Here is a 20,073-nt window from a genome sequence, read left to right on the forward strand (position 1 = left end):
AGACATGAGTGAGAAGTTACACAAGGATAAAGAAAAGGAAGGGATGCCCCCAAAAAAAGAAGCACATGATGAGAAATAGATCGAGGAAAGTGATGAAGAAGAGGTAGAATTTAGAAAGCCATAAGGAGATTCAGGGCTAACCATCCAAGTTTCTCCCCCATTCCCTCAACGATTGCATAAAAGAGAGAAAGGGGACAAATTAAAGAAATTCATGGCAAAACTTAGAAACCTATCGATAAAATCCCATTTCTTGAGGCAATCCAAGAGATCCCAGGATACGCTAAGTTGATGTAAAGGTTGATGGATAAAAAGAAACTTATTGAAGGTGAAACCATTGAGTTGATCCATAGGTGTAGTGCTATCATGGATATCAAGGTTGCGAAAAAGAAAGATGACCCTGAAGCATTCACCAGCCCTTGCACAATTAGGACGCATGAATTTGCAAGAGCTCTATATGACCTTGGTGCGAGTATCAACTTAATTCCTTTTGTCATGTACAATAATATTAGATTGAATACCCCTACATGGACCTCTATGTTACTTCTCATGGAGGACCGTTCCATCAAAAGCCGGTGGGAACTTTGTTTTATGTCCTTGTCAAGGTGGACAAGTTTATTCTCTCAGTGGACTTTGTGGTATTGGATTCTGAAATGGAGAAAAAAGGTACCTATCATCCTTAGACATCCTTTCTTGGTCATCGGGAGAGCTATTGTTGATCTAGAGATGAAGGAGATGAATTTTAGCGTGCAAGAGGATGAAGTCTCTTTTAAAATTTACAAGTCAAAGAAACAAACTGCTGAACTTCAACTAGTATCCATGGTAGATGTTGAAGATGAAAAGATAAATGAGGAGGGGTTTGAAGACCCACCTTGAGAATGAAGGAAGTAAGACATCATTCTGCGATGATAACTAAGGCACTAGGTGGGAGACAACCCACAAATGCCACGAGAGTGGCTCGTATCCTTTTTGTTATGATTTTGTAGGATAGATGTTACCTTTTGAATATGAATAACCCATGCATTTATGACCCACTTGAGTGCATTGGATGAGCTTACAAAGGAGAAAATGTTTAATTCTACACTAAAAACTAAACTTGGAAAAAATTGTGAAAATTGAGTAAATAGCCGGATACGGGAAAATAGGGGAGCTAAAATACTCTCAGTTACCGCGATCGTGGTCCCTAAGAGTGATTACAGTGATGCTGGTGTCCATGATCGTGGCCACCTTACCATGATCACGACCACTTCATCCATTTAAACCCTTATTTTCCCTCATACTTCCTTTAAAGATTATACTTTCTAATTTGGGCTAATTGCTGGCCAAGTTTGTGAGTTCTCAAACAACATCCTTGCACCCCAACTCAGGTAAGTGTCATGACTCCGTATTTCTAACTTTGACAAAGGACCCTAGAATGCATGATTAAGAGAGGGCCTAAATTTTTGATTGTTATGACAGCTATGTTAACATACTTGGTATGGTGTGATGGTAACTGCTTAGATAAGGTAGGCACAAGTGGACATCTTGATTTCCCAATATGGGTGTCAACTAAAGACAAACAAGATGTGCACACCAAGTGTTTGATAATTTTCCCAAATTAACTTTCAATAGGGGAATTATTTCTTAAAGGGCGCATTCAAACACTTGCTTGCATTGCTCAATTGTTTTTCCTATACATCCTTATTGTAAAGCATGCTCGTAACCCCCAAAAAACTTGGAAGAAATCTAAACATGAGAATTTGGAATAAAACCAGCCTCACATACCGTGACAATGGTCAATTGGCTATATTTACAGAAATACGATCACGGTCAAGGTTCACGATCGAGGTAGTCGAGGCCAGTTTCCTGCTATGCAAAAAATCTTACACTTCCAATTTTTAACCTAACACCACCAAGAACCCATTTTTATGAGCATTAATGAATAATATGGTACAATTTCCATGCTAAAATTTCATTGATTGATATAACGTATGCCTAGCAATTTCAGGACAACCTCATAGACAAGTATGATCACATCCGATTCATGGAACCCGAATGCCACACTTGCTACTGTAGTGATCTAACAAGGACAAAGCTACTTTAGGAAAGAGGAATTTTTTGGGATAATATGCCAAAGAAACTACCAATATTTCATGACAAACTTGAAGCCATAGGGTGGCAGTGTTTCTCCCTGGATCCATGCATTGCAAATGAACAATGGGTCACAAATTTTATGCCAATATCAGTGAAGTATCATTTTGGACCCATTAAATATGACTATTAATATTTGGATCGATTAAAGTTGGGGCTAAGCAAATTAATGATGTTTATGGGTGCAAACATATAGACATGGGTGAATTCAAATAAAAGGGGTGTAAACCGGGGAGTTGGTTGGTGCAACGGCTATGCCCCAGAAAGGAAGTCTTTTGTACCAATACTAAAGCAAAATCTCCTTGAACGAATTCATTTCTAAGGCTCGAATATGGTTACATATCATTTGTAGCTAAGTGTTGCCTTGCACCCACGTGGCAGTAGTCCCAGAATTGCGTGCTCGGATGGTTGCTTATATTCTAGATGATATCTCACTGGATGTTGGTTAGCTCATAGTTAATGAAATAGATCATTTCAAGAACCAAGATGGTACGCATCTCTTCTTGCCTTATTTGATTACTGAACTTTACAGAAAAGTGGGGGTGGAAGAGTATGCAAGTGATTCATGGGTCCTCCTTAGTGCCCTCATTAACCCCTTAAGGATTTGAGGAGAGAGCGTACCCGACAAACGCAAGAAAAGAAACATTTACTTGGAAAAGCTAACATGTAGTGAGCTCGAGCCTTATAGGCCAATCACCACAGGACCTCTTGAGGAGATTGGAGTAAATATTACAATCATCAAAGAGCTTGTGTCTAGTTTTCCATAAGGACTGGGAGAGTCCTCTGCCATTCATCATTTTTATATGTCACTTACTGAATATGAGAAGTACAGGGAGGACCAAAAGAAGCAAGAGGCTACCATTGCTAAGATTAAGAAAGCCTACTCCTCTTTGGCAGTCACACCAAGACCTTTGAATTAAGCTTGAAAAAATAGTTACAAGAGAGAAGAAGAGGGATGAGTTCTATATTAAGATGTGGAAGGGGGTGAAGTTTCTATGGAAAGTCCTAAGACCCTGAGATAGACTTCCTTCATCTTGGGTGGAGAGTGATGATGAGGCCCCTGTTGAGTGGACTGATCTAGAAAAAATAGTGATGATGCAGAATCCAAAAGTGAAAGCAGCCTTTGATGTGGTTACAGGGAGAACCCTTATCTCTTTTATCCTTAATTATTTATTTAGTGGGGACACTGTAGTCCATTTAGTTGGGGGTGTCTCCTTAGTCATTTAGTTTGGGCCTGTATTATTGATATATCTGCATACTTTTCTGCTCTTTGGGATGATTCTTAGTGTTACTTGGGTTTGTAATATTAGGGCACTCTGATGGTGTCTACATATGCATGGATTAGTTACTTTTTCTATTTTAGTTTAAATTTTAATAGAAGAGCCTTTCCATCAGGATTGGGTTTCCAACTATAAGTATAGGGGAAGTCTGAGTACCCATGGCATCGAGGCCATAGAATGCAAGGAGAGTCTGAGTACCTATAGCATTAATGATCAGGGATTGCATTAATATCCATTGGTGAATTCTGAGTAACCATATGGTGGGTCGCCCGTACTGTGGTTTAAAATATGCGATGATATATTAGATAATTTCCATGATTAGCAAATTATGCGTGGTGTGGATACAAAAGCAAATAACCCCCTCCGTCTGAAAATTTTGCAAAATTCGAAGGCATGGACTTGAGCAACTTTGTGATGAAAATTTTCCCTCTTTCTATGACTTTGAAAGTTGACTTAAGAAAAATAATGAATACTCTATCTTTGTCTCGAGTGGGTAGAACAACTGAACCCCCTTGACAATATTCACATACCATGTGTGTAAGGTTAATTATCTTCATCTCATGTGTACTTGTACTATCTATAACATTCCCCATTAGTCTTTCAAAGATAAATTTTGATTGTGCTTGGTTGGTAAAATAATCATAGGCTATCTTGTGATTTTGGAATCCCACATTAGCCTAAAAAGCCAACCAATACATAGAATTTACCCTAGTCACCCTCTTTGAGCCTTTGGACTTTTCTTTGGCAAATGAATTACAAGTTGTGACACTTCTATTCATCCCCTCTTGAACTTAAGAATAAAAATTGAGGCTAAAAGCCTAAGTTGGGGGTGGTGGAAAGAGAAATAAGTATAGTTGATCCATGAAGTTGTAAGAAGGTACATGCATACTTAAACAAGTAAGTATTTTTCTTTGAAGAAAGAGAAAATCCATTAAAAGAATGAAATACATAGAGTTTAAATACATGCAAAAAGAGAGAAGAAAAAGAGGCGAAGAGTATGTGAGTAAAGCAAAAAGGGAAAAGTAGGCAAATGTGTAAAGGAAAAATAAGTGGCCCACATAACAATGCATGAAAGAATTATGATGTAGAAGTTCAAGGAGGGTTTGGCCTTATCATCCTAGGTTAATGTCGTACCCTACTTTAAACCTACATTACAAGCTCAAAAATTCCTTTTATGATTCCCAACCAAGTGTGGTCATTGTAGTGGTGATTGAAAATAGGGACAAGCCTATGGCATGGTACTTGTTAATATGGAAAATTTCTTGAGAGAGTGAGTGTTTGCACTTACAATTCCTTGGTACATGATTGGTAACTAGGTGTATAAATTTTTTGTGAGGAGGCATATGAACTAGTTGGGGTAGGTGATTTTATCATCTTTCGCACAATGATATAAATAGAAGTATAGCATAATTATAGTCAATATGTGAGTTATTTATAGAGTGTTAGTAGTTGTTACATGGTTTCTCCCTAAAGTCTATTGTATCCTTCACTATTCCATTTTATGATGAGGGAAGTCGTTAAAAGCCTATTTGCCCATGTGTGACAAGATTTTGGTGGTAGCAATCAAATTTAAGTTATCATGACCATTGGGTGATAGAACGAGGGCATACATATGAAATTGTCTCGTAATAAGAAGAGGTGTTGCTTAAGGACAAGCAAAGTCTTAATTTGGGGGTGTTGATGAAGGGTGATTTTCCATTTATTCTCACTAAACATTTGTGCACATTACCTTATTTTTAATAAATAAATGAGACATATTAGTGATAAAATGCACTAGTATCCACTCTTTGTAGGTATAGAGTTGAGAAGATCAAAAGATGTGGATTGGAGCTAAAAATGATAAAAAAAAGAGAGTAAAGAAGAGTGCAGCCGAAGAACAAGACCACATTAGCCTCAGTTATTGTGACCGAGGTCCTTAATCCGCAATCGCAGTCAGTTAAGATGGTTAGCACAATGCAGTCGCAATACAAATTGCGGTTGTATGGCCATGGTCGTGGACAGTCTTGTATGATCACGGCTCTAAGGGAATATGCTTAGGAAAAGATATGTAAAAGCAATTAGACGAATCCCGAACCATATTTAAGAAAAAACCCTTTTTTCTTTGGGGATTGCTGACCTCATAACTATTTTTGATTTGAAAAAAGGAAACCCCAATTGGGAAAGTGTGTACTTATTCTTGGAGGCTTAATTTCTTAGTGATTTTGTGAATAATGGATGTTTTGTGAAATCCCCATGGTATATCTTTTTTCTACATTCGTTATGAGTAGCTAAGTAATTTAGTCTTGGGATTATGTTGAACTAAAGTGTAATTGTGTGTGGGTATTTTGTGTTTTCATGATTTTTAGTTCTTGAGTATAGATTCCACCATTGCTTGAGTTGATTAGTTGGAATTTGATGGGTGAAAATCCAAAACCTCCAAAAGGGTTTGATGGGCGAAAACCCCAAACTCTAAAAACCCTTTGTCATCCTTGAAATAGGGACTAAGGTGAACCTGAGTTAATCATAACATCCTTGAAAGAGGGTTATAAGGGGACAAAGTAATGGTGGGTAATTAAGTCTATGGTTACTATCTTTTGAAATCTTAGAAATAAGTTTGATTGAAGTGTAAGATATGCCAAGAGCATTATCCTAGAAATATGGATGCTTGATTAAGGTTTTGGGTTATTATGAATTGCACACTTGTTAGGCGCTCGAAAAAGCCAATGGGTGAAATCTTGCTAGTTTTATTGGAAGATTGACTACAATGAATTTCGACCTAGCCTATCCTTTGATAAACAACTAAACCTTGTGCCAAACCATCACTAACCCACACACCTTATATTTAAGTAGACATAATTCCAAGACCCTCTCTATTCTTAATCTTAAATCAAAATTCTATATCCGTGCTTTATTATTTGACAAACCATCTCCAAATCAAAATCCCCTCATTTTATTTTACATGTCTTGTTTATTATTATTCTGGGTACACTTGTAGTAACTAGGACACCCATAAGATTTGAAGCCTCTAATTCGCTCCTAGTGGATTCGACCCCAACTCTAGTTTGGTTATTTGACAACGACTACTTGTAACGCCTCAATTTTCTAAACCGGAATGCTACACGGTGCTCATGACCCTGAAGGACCACAAGCTAACCCATGACTGGTATCTGTACTTGTATACTATATAAGATAACTTAATAATATAGGAAATATGAACTGAAAGGCCATAAGGTTCAATACTGAACATAAGCTGAATGATATAACCTCTGTGTGGAGTAATAGAATACCCAAAAAAATTCGAAATACTGAAGTCTAAAACATAATAGTCTATAAAACCTCTAAACATGATTGAAAACTGTCTGAGTGAGGAGGACTGATAACATGAAAGACTGTATCTGAAAAAATTGATAACATGGGTGACTGTAGCTAACAGTCCTGAATCTAATGGAACTATCTAAGTTTCACACTGTATCTAAGTTGACTGTGTCTGTCAGTCCTAAAATCTAAAGAACTATCTGAGTTCTATTACTGAGACTGATTGACTATATCTGATAGTCCTAATTTTGTAACATGAAACGGTGGGAAGTAGTATCTAACCGACATGCCCCAAAGGTGCTATAATAGCTGAGCTTGGGTCCAATCTATGCCCTGATTAGAAGGGTGTCAATACTGCTCCACTGGTAAGGACAACATGTGAGAAACCCATATATAACAGGTAACTCTAGTGAGAACGGTGGGAACCCTCATTTAATAGGTTATTCCACCTTATCTACCCTCATATAGCAGGCTACGATGTCTCAACCTATGCTGGCTATATAGTTCTGGAATGCAAGGATTGCTTCTAAGAATCACACCCTTATATAACAGGTGAGTTCCCATTCTTGGGTTCACTCGGTGCTAATTCCTACTCCCATCTGAATGGACACTAAAATATGATATACTGAACTGGACATGAACTGAGTGACTAAATTCCATTGACTGATGGAATATTACTGATATCTGAAAACTGACTGAGTTATGAGATCATAGAGATTTCCTGAGTCATAAGACTATCTGAAGTCTAAGAGTTCATAGCTTGATTGTGAGTATCATGAAAACATGACATGACTCTAGGTACACAACTAATATTTTGGGTACAAGTACCCCCAGGACTCGATGAAAGAAAATTGACTTAGCATAACTTACTTGAGCATATGACTAACATCATAATTCATAATACATTTATTGAAGTATTTCATGAAACATGTAATAGGCATGAATTTGTACGTACATGGAGATTTTATGATATCATGCTAGTCAGGCAATTTTCCTTCATTTATTCATTTAATCAAACAAATTGTAGGCATATTACATGTACAACACATTATACAACGATTAAACATCACGCTTCAATTCTAATTTCATCTTTTGAGGGTTTAGTCATAGGATTGCATGAATCTATATCCATAATAATTTAACCCACATAGAATTTATTACTTAATCATGGCATAGAATTTGATTACTCATTATCAACATGACCAAGAATAATCCAAATATGACATTCATCAAGAAAATCCATAACTTGAATTTAGAAAAGGAATTCTTGGGCTTCATGGATGAAAGGAGTCCATGAATGAATACTATGCATACCTTAGTTCATGATTTCATAAAGATTGACGGTGAAACCTTCTTCAATTTGAATCCCCAATAGAAATCCTAGCTTGTTCTTGAGAGAAACTTGAGAGAAACTAGTGTAATTTGGGTAAAAAGTGGTTAAATCATGTGTTATTGGGTTTAAATAAGGGGGGAAAGTTGACTCTTTTAACCCTAGACACATTATTAGATTTTAGTAAAATTTTTTCCGAATTGGGCCCCTGGCCCGATGCGGCGCTATCGTGCCGTGTCACTAGAAATTGACAATTGGGAATCTGCATGGTGGCGCGACGCAGAGCTATCGCATTGCCACCTTGTTTGAGACCTGAAATTTTAGCGTGATGTGTCACTGTCGTGTAGCAATACTGGAAATTGACAATTTCTATTTGAGCTATCTACGCAGTTCGCTGAAGGCTCAGGTGATACAATGTCTCACTAAAAAAGACTCTAACCCTTCTCCCGGGTGTCAGATTTGGGCAAATTTGGTATCGATGGAAAGTTTATTCAATTTCCCACATGATAGGAAGTGAAAATTATAAAAAAATACCATGTATACAAAAATAGATTTGTAATTCAAAGTAAATTCTAACATCCTTAAGATGGTTTTCAAGCTAAGAAAAGACATGGGTATTACACTGCCCTGCCCCTTAATTATGGGATTGATTTTAGCATTATCATCTCTCTAGTATTGGCATGGATCATTTCTAAGCATTGTATGGTAGAAGATGTCGATCTCTTATTGGTTGGTACAATATTGGCGAGGGTAAGTTGCTTGGGCCCGACTTAGTTCACCAAGCCTTAGAGAAGGTGAAGGTGATTCATGATCGACTGAAAATTTCTCAAAGTCTCCAAAATTCCTATACAGATGTGAGGTATAGGGACTTAGATTTTAATGTGGGTTATTGGGTATTCTTGAAAGTGCCTCCCAGGAAGAGAGTAATGCGGTTTGGCAAAAAGGGGAAGCTTAGTCCCCGATATGTTAGTCCCTACTTAATTGTGAAGAGGTTTGGAAATGTTTCCTATGAGTTGGAGTTTCCTTCTAGCATGAACTCTATTCACCCAGTTTTCAATGTATCTATGTTGTAGAAATGTGTGGGTGACCTTTCATTAGTTGTTCCCTCAAAAAGTGTTGGCATTTTGGACTCTTTGTCTTATGAGGAGGTCCTGATAAGGATTTTGGACTGGTAAGTTTACTGATTACAAACAAAAAAGGTGGATTTGATGAAGGTTCTATGGAGGAATCAAAAGTTTGAGAAAGCTACTTGGGAGGCGGAATAGGACATGAAGTCCAAGTACCCGCATTTATTTTGTATTCTGAAAGCTTGTGATAGAGGAATGTATTAAATTCCTTACTTTGATATAGGCCTTTGATAGACAATGGGTTGAAGTCCCCAAAATTTAAATTGATTTATATCTTTGTTAGGAGATGGACTAAAATTCCCAATGTGTGAATTGATTTGTGTCCTGTTAGACAAGGGGTTTAAGTCCCTAATGCTTTGAAATTATGTGTTCTATTATGATGAATTTTAGTCTCTAGTACCTTGAATTAATTCATGTCCTTGATAGATGATGGGTTAAAGTCCCCAATGTTTTGAAATTCTCTATATCTTTGATGAGTTGATAGGTTGGAGTCCTTAAGTTGTGAAATGAGTAAGTATTAGAAAGTAATGGGTTTGAGTCCCAAGACAAATGAAATGAAAAGGTTAATTGATAATGATTACGATATGTGTTGTGTTGTATTGCAATATTGTGAACTGTGCTAATGTGTTGACTTGTGTTCATGCTTTCCTTACCAATCATTTGCGGATAAATGATCCTAAGTGGGAAGAATGAAACACCTAAAAATATGGCCTTGCAAAATATTTGGTTAATTGGTAGTGATCATGATATGTGTGTTGTGTTGTATACTTGTAGTGTGTTGTTTCTAACTTAAATAAATATTTCTTAGGTGTATGTTAAGGTTTTAGCTTGTATCTACATTCACCTATCAAAGTGGTAGAGAATTAAGACAACACCTTGGACTATTTGGAAAATAACAACCTTTTTGTGTGTCTGGAGTGGATATGATTAAGGTGCTTGAGTTGTAACCTAGGTCATGACTAGTACTCCTATCCTCCCTTTCCTTTCATATCTTAGACAGTATGTTAGGGTAATGAACTATACTCTATACGGTAAGGCCATTCCTTCGTTGTAACCAATATATATGATTCATATGCTACTCAATCGTATAGAGTAAAGTCTCAAACCGTGTGGACTATTTTGGTCACGAATCATTCTTAAAATTAAGACATGAGTCATACCCTTGGTTACGACTCAAGGGTGCCCTTTCGTACCCACAACAGTATGGTTAACGTAGTGGAAGGCTAGAGTACGAGTTAGGATACCACTCATACCCTAGGTCACGATTGCCATAGGACCCGTATGGGGGAGTCGTACCCCTACATGTGTGGACTGTCAAACTTTTAACCAAGGACCTTTTGGTCACTTAACATGTCTAAAACACTAAAAAATCACCCTATATATGGTATTTTAGACTCCTAAGTCTTCATTTATAAGACTCACACACTCTTAAACACTTTAAAGGCTCCTGGAAGCAAGATTAGAGGCTAGGGTTTGGAGGTGTTAATCTAGTGGCAAGAAGAAGAGTCAAGATTGTTGGTGTGTTATATTGTTTAAATCATTTACCTCTTCCCCTCTTTAAATAACTCTAAACCCATGTATTTCACACTTGGATTAGTAAGTGTACCTGGTGGTTTTGAATCAAATGAAAAGGGTTTTGCTACTTAACAATGAATGATGATAATTCTTGCTTATACTTGTATTGATACATGTTATTGATGGTAGATTGCATATGTGAATTCTTGTTATATATTTATTAACAAGAGGGTCTTGAGTAACCCTAGTCTTGATGACATCGACCGTGAAAAGGACCTTGTTATAAGTATGCATAAAAGCTGTTTGTGAAAATGTCTAAGTGAATTGTCTAGTCAATTATGAATGATGTGTTGAACTATGGAAATGTCCAAATGAGTATGAATGTTTGATAAATGTTATGATAAGAGTATGGTAAGCCATGTGGGGTATGATATAACCTTTTTATACTAAATGACCAATAGGGAGTTGAAGTCCCTTAATATGAAAATGAACTAGAATAGTGTATTGGTATAAGAATGCTATTGAAATATGAATGTATTGTGAAGGTCTTGAGGACCATAAAATGAATTGTGTGATGAATTAAATGAAGGAATTTGCCTATTGAAATGGTTAAGAAATAAAGGCTCCCATAAGAACCAAGTGGTCATGTATGGTGTTGAATTGGATAAATGGTTAAAGTCCTTAATTATTGTATTGAATGTATGATTGACCCATGAGTGAAATGTTAAACCTATAATTGTGAAGGGTCGGAGTTCCCCATTTCTTGTCTAATAAATGAATGTTTGAAAATATTGATGAGCCTTGATATCTTGATTGTCATGCAATTTATCTACATGTATGATTAAGTGTATAAATGTAACACAATGTGATATACATTGATATGTTGTTGATTGATGATGTACTTTATCAATTAACCTTGATTTACATGCTAGTGCTCAAATTATAAGTCATCTCTAGATGCTACGTCCCCATGCGACGTAGTAGTCGTAGCATCTTCTTCTTCTCCTGTGGAGTAATTAGATGATCAGGAGATTCATGAATTGACTTAAAGGTGTGAGCTTCCTTATATCTGGGAGACATTCATCTCTTAGTCCTTATATTTAGACTTAGTCTCCTTAATACTTGGTTTGTCTATAGTCGAGGGCTTGTCCCGACATCAATACTTATTGACTTTGATTTGTGTAGAGGTATTGTGAACAACTATGAACTTGGGCGTAGTTATTATAATGAATCTAGTGTTACCTTATGATATTATTTCGTGATCTTAACTTATGAATTGGGGTTCCTTTGACTCCTATGACATGATGAAGTGTTTGGATTAGGTTACGGGGCGACCTCTGGTACATGTGTACTTGAGGTGCCCATGCGACATGGCCCAAAGTTTAGGGCGTATCATTAGGGAAATGTCCTGAATTAGTTACTATTCTAGTTTTAGAGGCTATGTGGACATATGTGGGTTAGTTATTATTTTAACTCTTAGTTTCTTTGAGTTATCTATTCATCTTTTATTTCTATCTTAATTGTCTTCCGCTATATTTTATTATTATTATGCTCTTGAGGTTAGGTTAAGGGGTTGGTCTTCGGTCCATGGTGGTCTTAAGGTACCCATCATGACTAGGTCCTAGTTTGAGTAACAAGCTTGGTATCATAGCACGATTAGGGTCGTTGGGTGTCCACAAAGTAGTGTCGAGCAGCATCATTTTTATGGGTGTGTAGTATGCCACACTTATAAGGAGGACGCTATATGTCATTTAGGAATGTTTCCATTTCTTGTGTTCTATTTCAGGCTGTAGAGTATAGCATCTGAAATTTCATTATGAAATTTCTCTAACTCTTGGCTTCCTTGAATTTCAGATCATTCTTCCCAGAAGATCTGACATTCATAGAAACTCTATCCTACCTAAGCACAATGTGGAGGGGACTCACTCTATGTATGGGGTAAAAACTCGGTCTAAGGTCCCTGCTCCTGATTATACTACTTCACATGGAATTCCACATATCCCCAGTAGTTCTCCTTGATCTCTCTAGGCCAGTGACACTTATGCTCAATCACCCCAGGGAGATATCTTTATTGTAGAGTTTCATCAAGTCTATTTATATGCTTACTCATTTGGTAACATTGCAATCTTATCAGTCTGATCGTATTGGTTTTATTGCTCATTCATTTGAGGTCACTCGGGTTGATAGTTTATGAGGTTAAATCCCTCAACCTTTATAGGCTCTAAGGTTAAGGAGTATATTTAGGGGTTCATTGATAAGATGGAGAATATTTTTAGGGTAGTGCATTATTAATTTAGAAGGTGTGTTGTTTGCTGCATATCAATTCAAGGATGTAGCTTATCAATGGTATGAGGAGTGAGAATTTATGAGGGGTGATTATGTTGAGTAGGCTGTATGGGATGACTTTTTTAAAGGCCTTTCTTGATCATTTCTTTGCTCAGGAGTTAAGGGAAGCTAAGGCTGAAGAGTTTGTTAATCTAAAGTAAGGTAAGATAAGTGTGAAAGAGTATGCTCTAAAATTTCAATAGTTGACTCGGTATGTTTCAGAGTTAGTATCCAATATATGGTTTCGAATGATAAAGTTTGCTTTTAGTTTGTCTTGTGATTTGGTGTTAAAGTGTAAGGCTATGATGTTGAACAATAATATAAATATCTCCATACTTATAGTTTATATGTAATAGGTATATGATGAAAAGAAGAGGTAGGTGGAAATGAGAGAGAGGCAGAACAAGAAGTCTAGGTATTCAGACAAGGTAAAGGTCAGCTGAATAGTGGTAAAGAAGGTAGACAATTGACGAAGAAGAAGAATTGGGGTAATTGTCAATTCTTTATCAGTGTTCCTTATCCTAAACCTTCGGGTGATTATCGTTTTCATGCAAGCAATGATCCTAAGACACATGGTGCCTAATTTAAGGCTAGTAGAGCTCAGTCAACCCCACCTTATCCTGTTTTTCATTTTTGTAGGTATATTAATCATGGTTATTGTATAGAGGAGAGGAATCAGTGCTATAATTATGGTCAACTTGGTCATATGTAGCAAGATTTTCCTTCAACCAAGGCTTCTATGAGAGCTAATAAGGTTTTGGTTGCCACATCTTCAACTCTTATGCCAAAGTACGCTACTACTAATACCGACACTGGCCGACATTGTCTCTATGAACTTCCTACTCATTAGGAGTCTAAGGCATCTCTAGATATTATTTCTGGTATGTTACAACTCTTTTCTCATGATTTTTATTATTTGCTTGATTTCGGTTCTACCCTTTCTAATGTGACCCCTTATGTGGCTGTACATTATGGTTTTGGTACTGAAAGTATTTTTTACCCTTTTTCTATGTCTACTCTGGTGAGTGATTCTATAGCTATTAGAAAAATATATAGGGGTTGTGTGGTGTCTATCTTTCATAGGTATACATTGGTGGATTTGATAGAGCTTGATATGATATATTTGGTGTTATATTGAGGATGGATTGTCTTCACTCGTTGTATGATTCTTTGGATGTTAGGGCTCGAAGGGTCAGTTTTCACTTTCCTAATGAGCCTATATTAGAATTGGATGGGAGCTCCTTAGTGCCCAAGGAGAGGTTTATCTCTTATCTTAAAGCTCGTAAATTAATTCTTAAAAGGTTTCTACATCATCTAGCTCAGTTAAGGATTCTAATTTTGAAGGTCCTTTGCCATTTGTCCCTGTAGTTAATGAATTTCCTGAAATATTTATTGATGATCTTCCTAGAATTCCTCCCAATAGGGAAATAGATTTTGGGATTGATCTTCTACCAGATACCCGTATTATTTATATTCCTCCTTATTGAATGGCTTTGGCTAAATTAAAGGAACTGAAGGAGCAATTAAAAGATCTTCTTAATAAGGATTTCATTCATTCTAGTATTTCTCCGTGGGGTGCTTCTGTACTTTTCGTGTAAAATAAAGATGTGTCTCTCCAAATATGTATAGACTATGTGTATAAACTATCATAGTTGAATAAGGTTACAGTGAAGAATAAGTTCCCTCTTCCAAGGATTAATGATCTTTTCGACCATCTTTGGGGTGCTAAGTGTTTCTCTAAGACTGGTCTTTATTTGGGCTATCACTAGCTAAAAATTAGGGTGGTCGATATTCCTAAGACTATTTCTGCAATTAGTATGGTCTCTATGAGTTTTTGGTCATGTCATTTGGATTTACTAATGCTCTGATTACACTCATCGATCCTGCAAATTGGGTTTTCAGACAGTTTCTAGAGTTGTCTATGATAGTTTTCTTAGATGACATCTTGGTGTACTCTAAGAGTGAGGAGGATCATGCCAATCATCTTTGAATTATGTTGAAGACTCTTAAGGACTAGAAATTATATGCAAAGTTTTCTAAGTGTGAATTTTGGCTAAGTGCTCTGACCTTTCTTGGGCATGTTATTTCTTGTGAATGGGTCAAAGTGGATCCACGAAAAGTTGGGGTAGTTAAGAGGTTTCCTAGACCTATGACTCCAACCAAAATTAGGATCTTCTTGGGCTTGCTTGGGTATTATAGGAGATTTGTGCAGAGTTTCTCATCTATTGCTTCTTCGTTGACTAAGTTAACTCATAAGAAGGTTGAGTTCGTAGTAGTTCAATGCATGTGAGGGTAGTTTTGAGAAGTTGAAGAATAAGTTGACTTCTGTGCCAATTTTGACCCTACCCAAGGGTACGTATGGTTTTGTCGTTTATTGTGATGCATCTCGTGTGGGACTGGGTTGTGTTTTGATCAAGCATGGTAAGGTTTTAGCCTATGTTTCTAGGAAGCTTAAGGTTCATGGGAGGAATTATCCAACTCATGATCTAAAGTTGGCAATTGTAGTTTTTGCATTGAAAATTTAGCGACATTATATGTATAGGGTGCATGTGGATATTTATTTAAATCATAAGAGCTTGCAGTATATGTGTACTAAAAAAATTTGAATCTTAGGCAGAGGTGGTGGCTTGAGTTACTCAACGATTATGATATGACATTGCACTACCATCCAGGTAAAGCTAATGTTGTTACTGATGCTCTTAGCAGGTTGTCTATAGGGATCTTATATCATATTAACGAGGAGAAGAAAGGGTTGGTAAAGGACATTCACAGGTTGGGTAACTTGGGTTTCCGTATCTTGGACTCTAAGGATGGAGAAGTGAAAATTTAGGATGTGGTTAAATTATCTCTTGGTGCTAAGGTGAAGAAAAAGTAGGCTTCGAATCTCATAATTATTCAGATAAAGAATGATGTGGGTCAGTAAAAGTCTTTGGCTTTTGATATTAGGGGAGATGGCATCTTGAGGTATCAAGTAGGCTATGTGTTCCTGAAGTTGATGGGCTACGAGGAAAGATTTTGACTGAGGCTCATAAGTCTAGATATATAGTACATCTGGGTCCAACTAAGATGTATCATGACTTGAAGGAAATCTACTGGTGGAACAATATGACGAGGGATGTGGAAAATTTTGTTGCCAAATGTATGGTTTGTCAGCAAGTTAAGGTTGGGCACTTGAGGCCTGGTGGAATGTCTCAATAGATAGAGTTGCCCATTAGAAAGTGGGAGATAATTAATATGGATTTCATTACAGGTCTTCCACGATCTCGCAATCAGTATGATTTTATTTGGGTCATTGTGGATAGGATGACTAAGTCTTCTAACTTTTTGCCTATGATGACTAACTACTCAGGAGAGAATTATGCTAAGTTATTCATTTAGGAGATTGTGAAGTTGCATGGTATGCCACTATCCATTATTGTAGACCGAGGTACACAATTTTCTTCTCACTTCTGCCATTCATTTTGGAAAGGTTTGGGTACACAGGTGAACCTTAGCACCACTTTCCATCCTCAAATGGATAGGCATATAGAGCATACTATTCAGACTTTGGAGGATATGATAAGGGCATGTTTGATTTATTTTAAAGAGAGTTGGTTGATCATTTACCTTTCATTGGTTTTGTGTATAACAATAGTTATCATTCAAGTATTCAGATGGCTATTTTTGAGGTTCGCTATGGTAGGAGGTGTAGGTCTCTTATTAGGTGGTTTGAGGTTGGTGAGACTAGGTTGTTTGGTCCTTACTTGGCTCACCAAGTCATGGTAAAGGTGAAGGTGATTAAAGATTGACTTAATATTACTTAGAGTTGCCAAAAGTCTTATGTGGATGTAAGGCAAAGGGAATTAGAGTTCGAAGTAAATGATTGGGTATTCTTGAAGGTGTCTCATATGAAAGGAGTCATGATTTGGGAATAAGGGGAAGCTCAATCCCTAATATGTTGGTCTATATCAAGTTTTGAGGAAAATTGGGAATGTTACTTACGATTTGGATTTTCCTATGAGTTTGGGCTCGATTCATTCTGTTTTTCATGTGTCCATGCTGAAAAATTATGTGGGTAATCCTTCCTTGATAATGTCTGTTAAGGATTTTGGTGCTACAAATTTCTTTTCTTATAAGGAAGTCTCGATTGAGATATTAGATAGACAAGTTTGTAGATTGAGGACAAAGGATGTTGCTTTAGTTAAGGTCCTTTGGTGAAATCAGAAAGTAGAAGAGGCTACATGGGAAGCTATGTATGATATGAAGTCCAAGTACCCATTCTTGTTCCTCGGGTTTGATGAAAGTTCTTAGGGTATGAGTTTCATTTTCCTCTTGTTATTTGATTCTGATGTATTCTTGCTATTCTCGTGCTAAAAGTGTCCTAACTCATCAATCGAGGATGATTGATTTTAAGGGGGTATAATGTAAGAACCCTCAAAATTTTGATCATTTTATTTTTGACACTCGCATGTATAATGTCAATTTTTAACTTGAATTGTGTGTAGGGATGTTAAAAGGGTGTTTGAGACAAGTTTTGGATTTTTTGGAAGGGGTTCGGGATTATTTTGGGACCCCGAGGCAGTGAGGGTCGTGATAAGGCTATGTCATAGAGGTTAACCTCCACGATATTAGCGTGGCATGAAGGCTAACCTCCATGATAACAGTGTGTCACACTAATGTTTTAATTTCGTCCAGTTTTGTTATTTTTACTTGGGTGAGGGCTTTAGGTCTTTTTACCCCTTGTACGACCTTTAAACATAAAATAACCCTCTTTTCTTCAGTTTTGAAAGATCAAAATCAATCATTCTCTCTTAAAACTCAAAACCCAAGAACATTCAAATGTTTCATAGAGAATTCATCATCTGCACTCCTAACTTCAAATTGACTTCAATTTCATGTATGTTTCAGGCATGTTTCTCTTTTCTCAACTTAAATTTTACATTATGGCATTAATTGGATGGATTTTCATGCGATTTAAATTGTGGGTTTTGAAATGGGGTTGAGGGGTTTTGGTTGTTATTGATTTAATTACTCGCCCCATGTTTTAAATAGATTAGTCATGCTTTAAATTGATGTTTTTGGGACTAAATTGGTACATTGTTTAAATGGTAGGAATAGGGGACATGGGTTTTCCCAAAAAGGATGAATTTTGACTTGGAATTGATATTAACCTTAACCCACTTTATAATCTAGGTTTTAAATATGTAAAATTGCATGGTATAACTTGTTTTTTTAGCCTAATGCATTGCATTAATGGATAAAAGAATATAAAATTGGTTTTGGATGGCCTTGGTGGCCATGGTTTGGATCTTTAATGGAACTTGGGAGACAATGTGGTTATGTAGATTGGTTTGGTATATTTAATTTAGCTTGTAAGCATATTGGTATGACGATACCAAATGGTAAATGACTTAATGAATGAATCCTGGGTTAATGGTTTGAATTATGTGCAAACTGATTTTAATTTTGGCTTAAAGGGGGCTGTGTAACTTACCGTGAAGGTGTAGGTCTCGGGGAAGGAACACTGGAAATAATATTTGCCGCCATTAGGGGTCTATATGACCGTTTTCTTGGTTCACAATATAAATTCTTGGGATTGCTATTTCCCATGGTGTCTTTACCTTTCCCTCAGTTTTTCCTCGATTCATATGGCTAACACATACTGGGGCCCTTTCAACAGGGATAGTTCAACCCATATAGCCTATGGGTTCCTTTAGGATGAATTGAGATACACAATCCTAGTTAATGGTTTTAAACTCTCATCTTAATGACCCTTACCCTATCCCGTCATCATATATATATATATATGTATATGAATGTGTGCATGTGGTTTTGACTTTTTGAGCATGGAATTATGTTATCACTTTACCTAAGTTACATGCCAACTACATCATTTCATAATGTGGAGTCTGAACATTTTTTGTTTCTCTCGTGCAACATTAAGTGGTTGAGTACGTCTTTTAAGTTGCTGTGAAGTAGGGAGCCTCATCCTTAGGAAGGCTTTATCATTTTATTATTCTTTCTCTATTGACTCAGTACTTCTGGATTCTTTTGGTTATAGCCGGGGTCACGTCCTAACTTAGTTGATATTCTTCTTTTAGAGGCTATTGTGGATTGATGTGGGTGTGTTGTTGTTTCGACTTTTAGTTTATTTGAGTTATCTATTCACCTTTAATTTATATATTAATTGGCTTCCTCTTTATTTTGTTATTATTATGCTCTTGAGGTTAGATTAAGAGGGTGGTCTGCAGTCCATGGATGCTTGTCACGACTAAGCCCTAATTCGGGTCGTGACATTATCTTGCAAAAACATCTTGAAAACACACATCTTACACTTGAATTTTGGGTTTCACCAAGTAATGTGAAATATATATATTTTTAATGATTTCAAGCTCTTTTTCAACTTATTTTTCGATGAGTTTTCATAATAGAACCGTTAAAGTATGGCTAGCATAATTCTTTATTAAAATTCTAATTTTTAGAGCCCTTAAAGTATGGCTAGCCTAATTCTTTATTAAAATTCTAACTTTACCCTTTTTATGTTTGACGTCAATTTTAGAAGTGATTTCGAACCTAAAAGTAAAGCATGCCAATACAAGTATTGATTGTCATGACCCAAGACTAAGCCCTGGACGTAACAGGCGCCTGAAACCAATTATGGCCCACGAGAACCTTTTAGCACTCATTATGAGCATTCTATTATTTTTTGAATGAAAACAGTTATGACAGAATATGATAATCAATTTGAAACTACTAAACCTTTTAAAAAATCTCTAAGAAACAATACAAGAAAAATGAAACTTCTATCCAACAACATATTAGTCTACAAAGCCTTTAAATATATAAAACTGTCTAACATAAGAATGGGTAACATGACACTTTATTAAAATTTTTATTTTATCATGCTATGTTCGCAATTTATTATTGCAGTGATTTTAGAATCGAAACCAAAGTTTGCCAATATGGATATCGATAGACTCCTAATCCCGCCTAGAATTTATTTTTGATAGATTGGGGCGAATTCTAAAGTCATTTGAATGGGGAATACTTCTTGTCAGAGGTCCAAGATTGGGTATTTACTTTCGAGGTAGGTTAT

The 20,073-nt window shown here is 36.5% G+C and overlaps 1 protein-coding gene across 1 annotated transcript; it reads left to right on the top strand.

Moving 5' to 3' along the window:
- The first annotated feature begins 363 nt into the window (after positions 1-363).
- Positions 364-873, top strand: LOC124886635. Its single transcript, XM_047395513.1, has one exon. It carries the CDS (start codon positions 364-366, stop codon positions 871-873), a length of 510 nt encoding a protein of 169 aa, XP_047251469.1.
- The last annotated feature ends 19,200 nt before the right edge of the window (positions 874-20,073 follow it).

The sequence above is a fragment of the Capsicum annuum genome, chromosome 8 (genome assembly GCF_002878395.1).
Source record: "Capsicum annuum cultivar UCD-10X-F1 chromosome 8, UCD10Xv1.1, whole genome shotgun sequence".
NCBI classification, from domain to species: Eukaryota; Viridiplantae; Streptophyta; class Magnoliopsida; order Solanales; family Solanaceae; genus Capsicum; species Capsicum annuum.

What these genes read in the sequence shown, in the direction of transcription:
- LOC124886635 (XM_047395513.1), top strand. Translation starts at nt 364, where the DNA reads ATGGATATCAAGGTTGCGAAAAAGAAAGATGACCCTGAAGCATTCACC.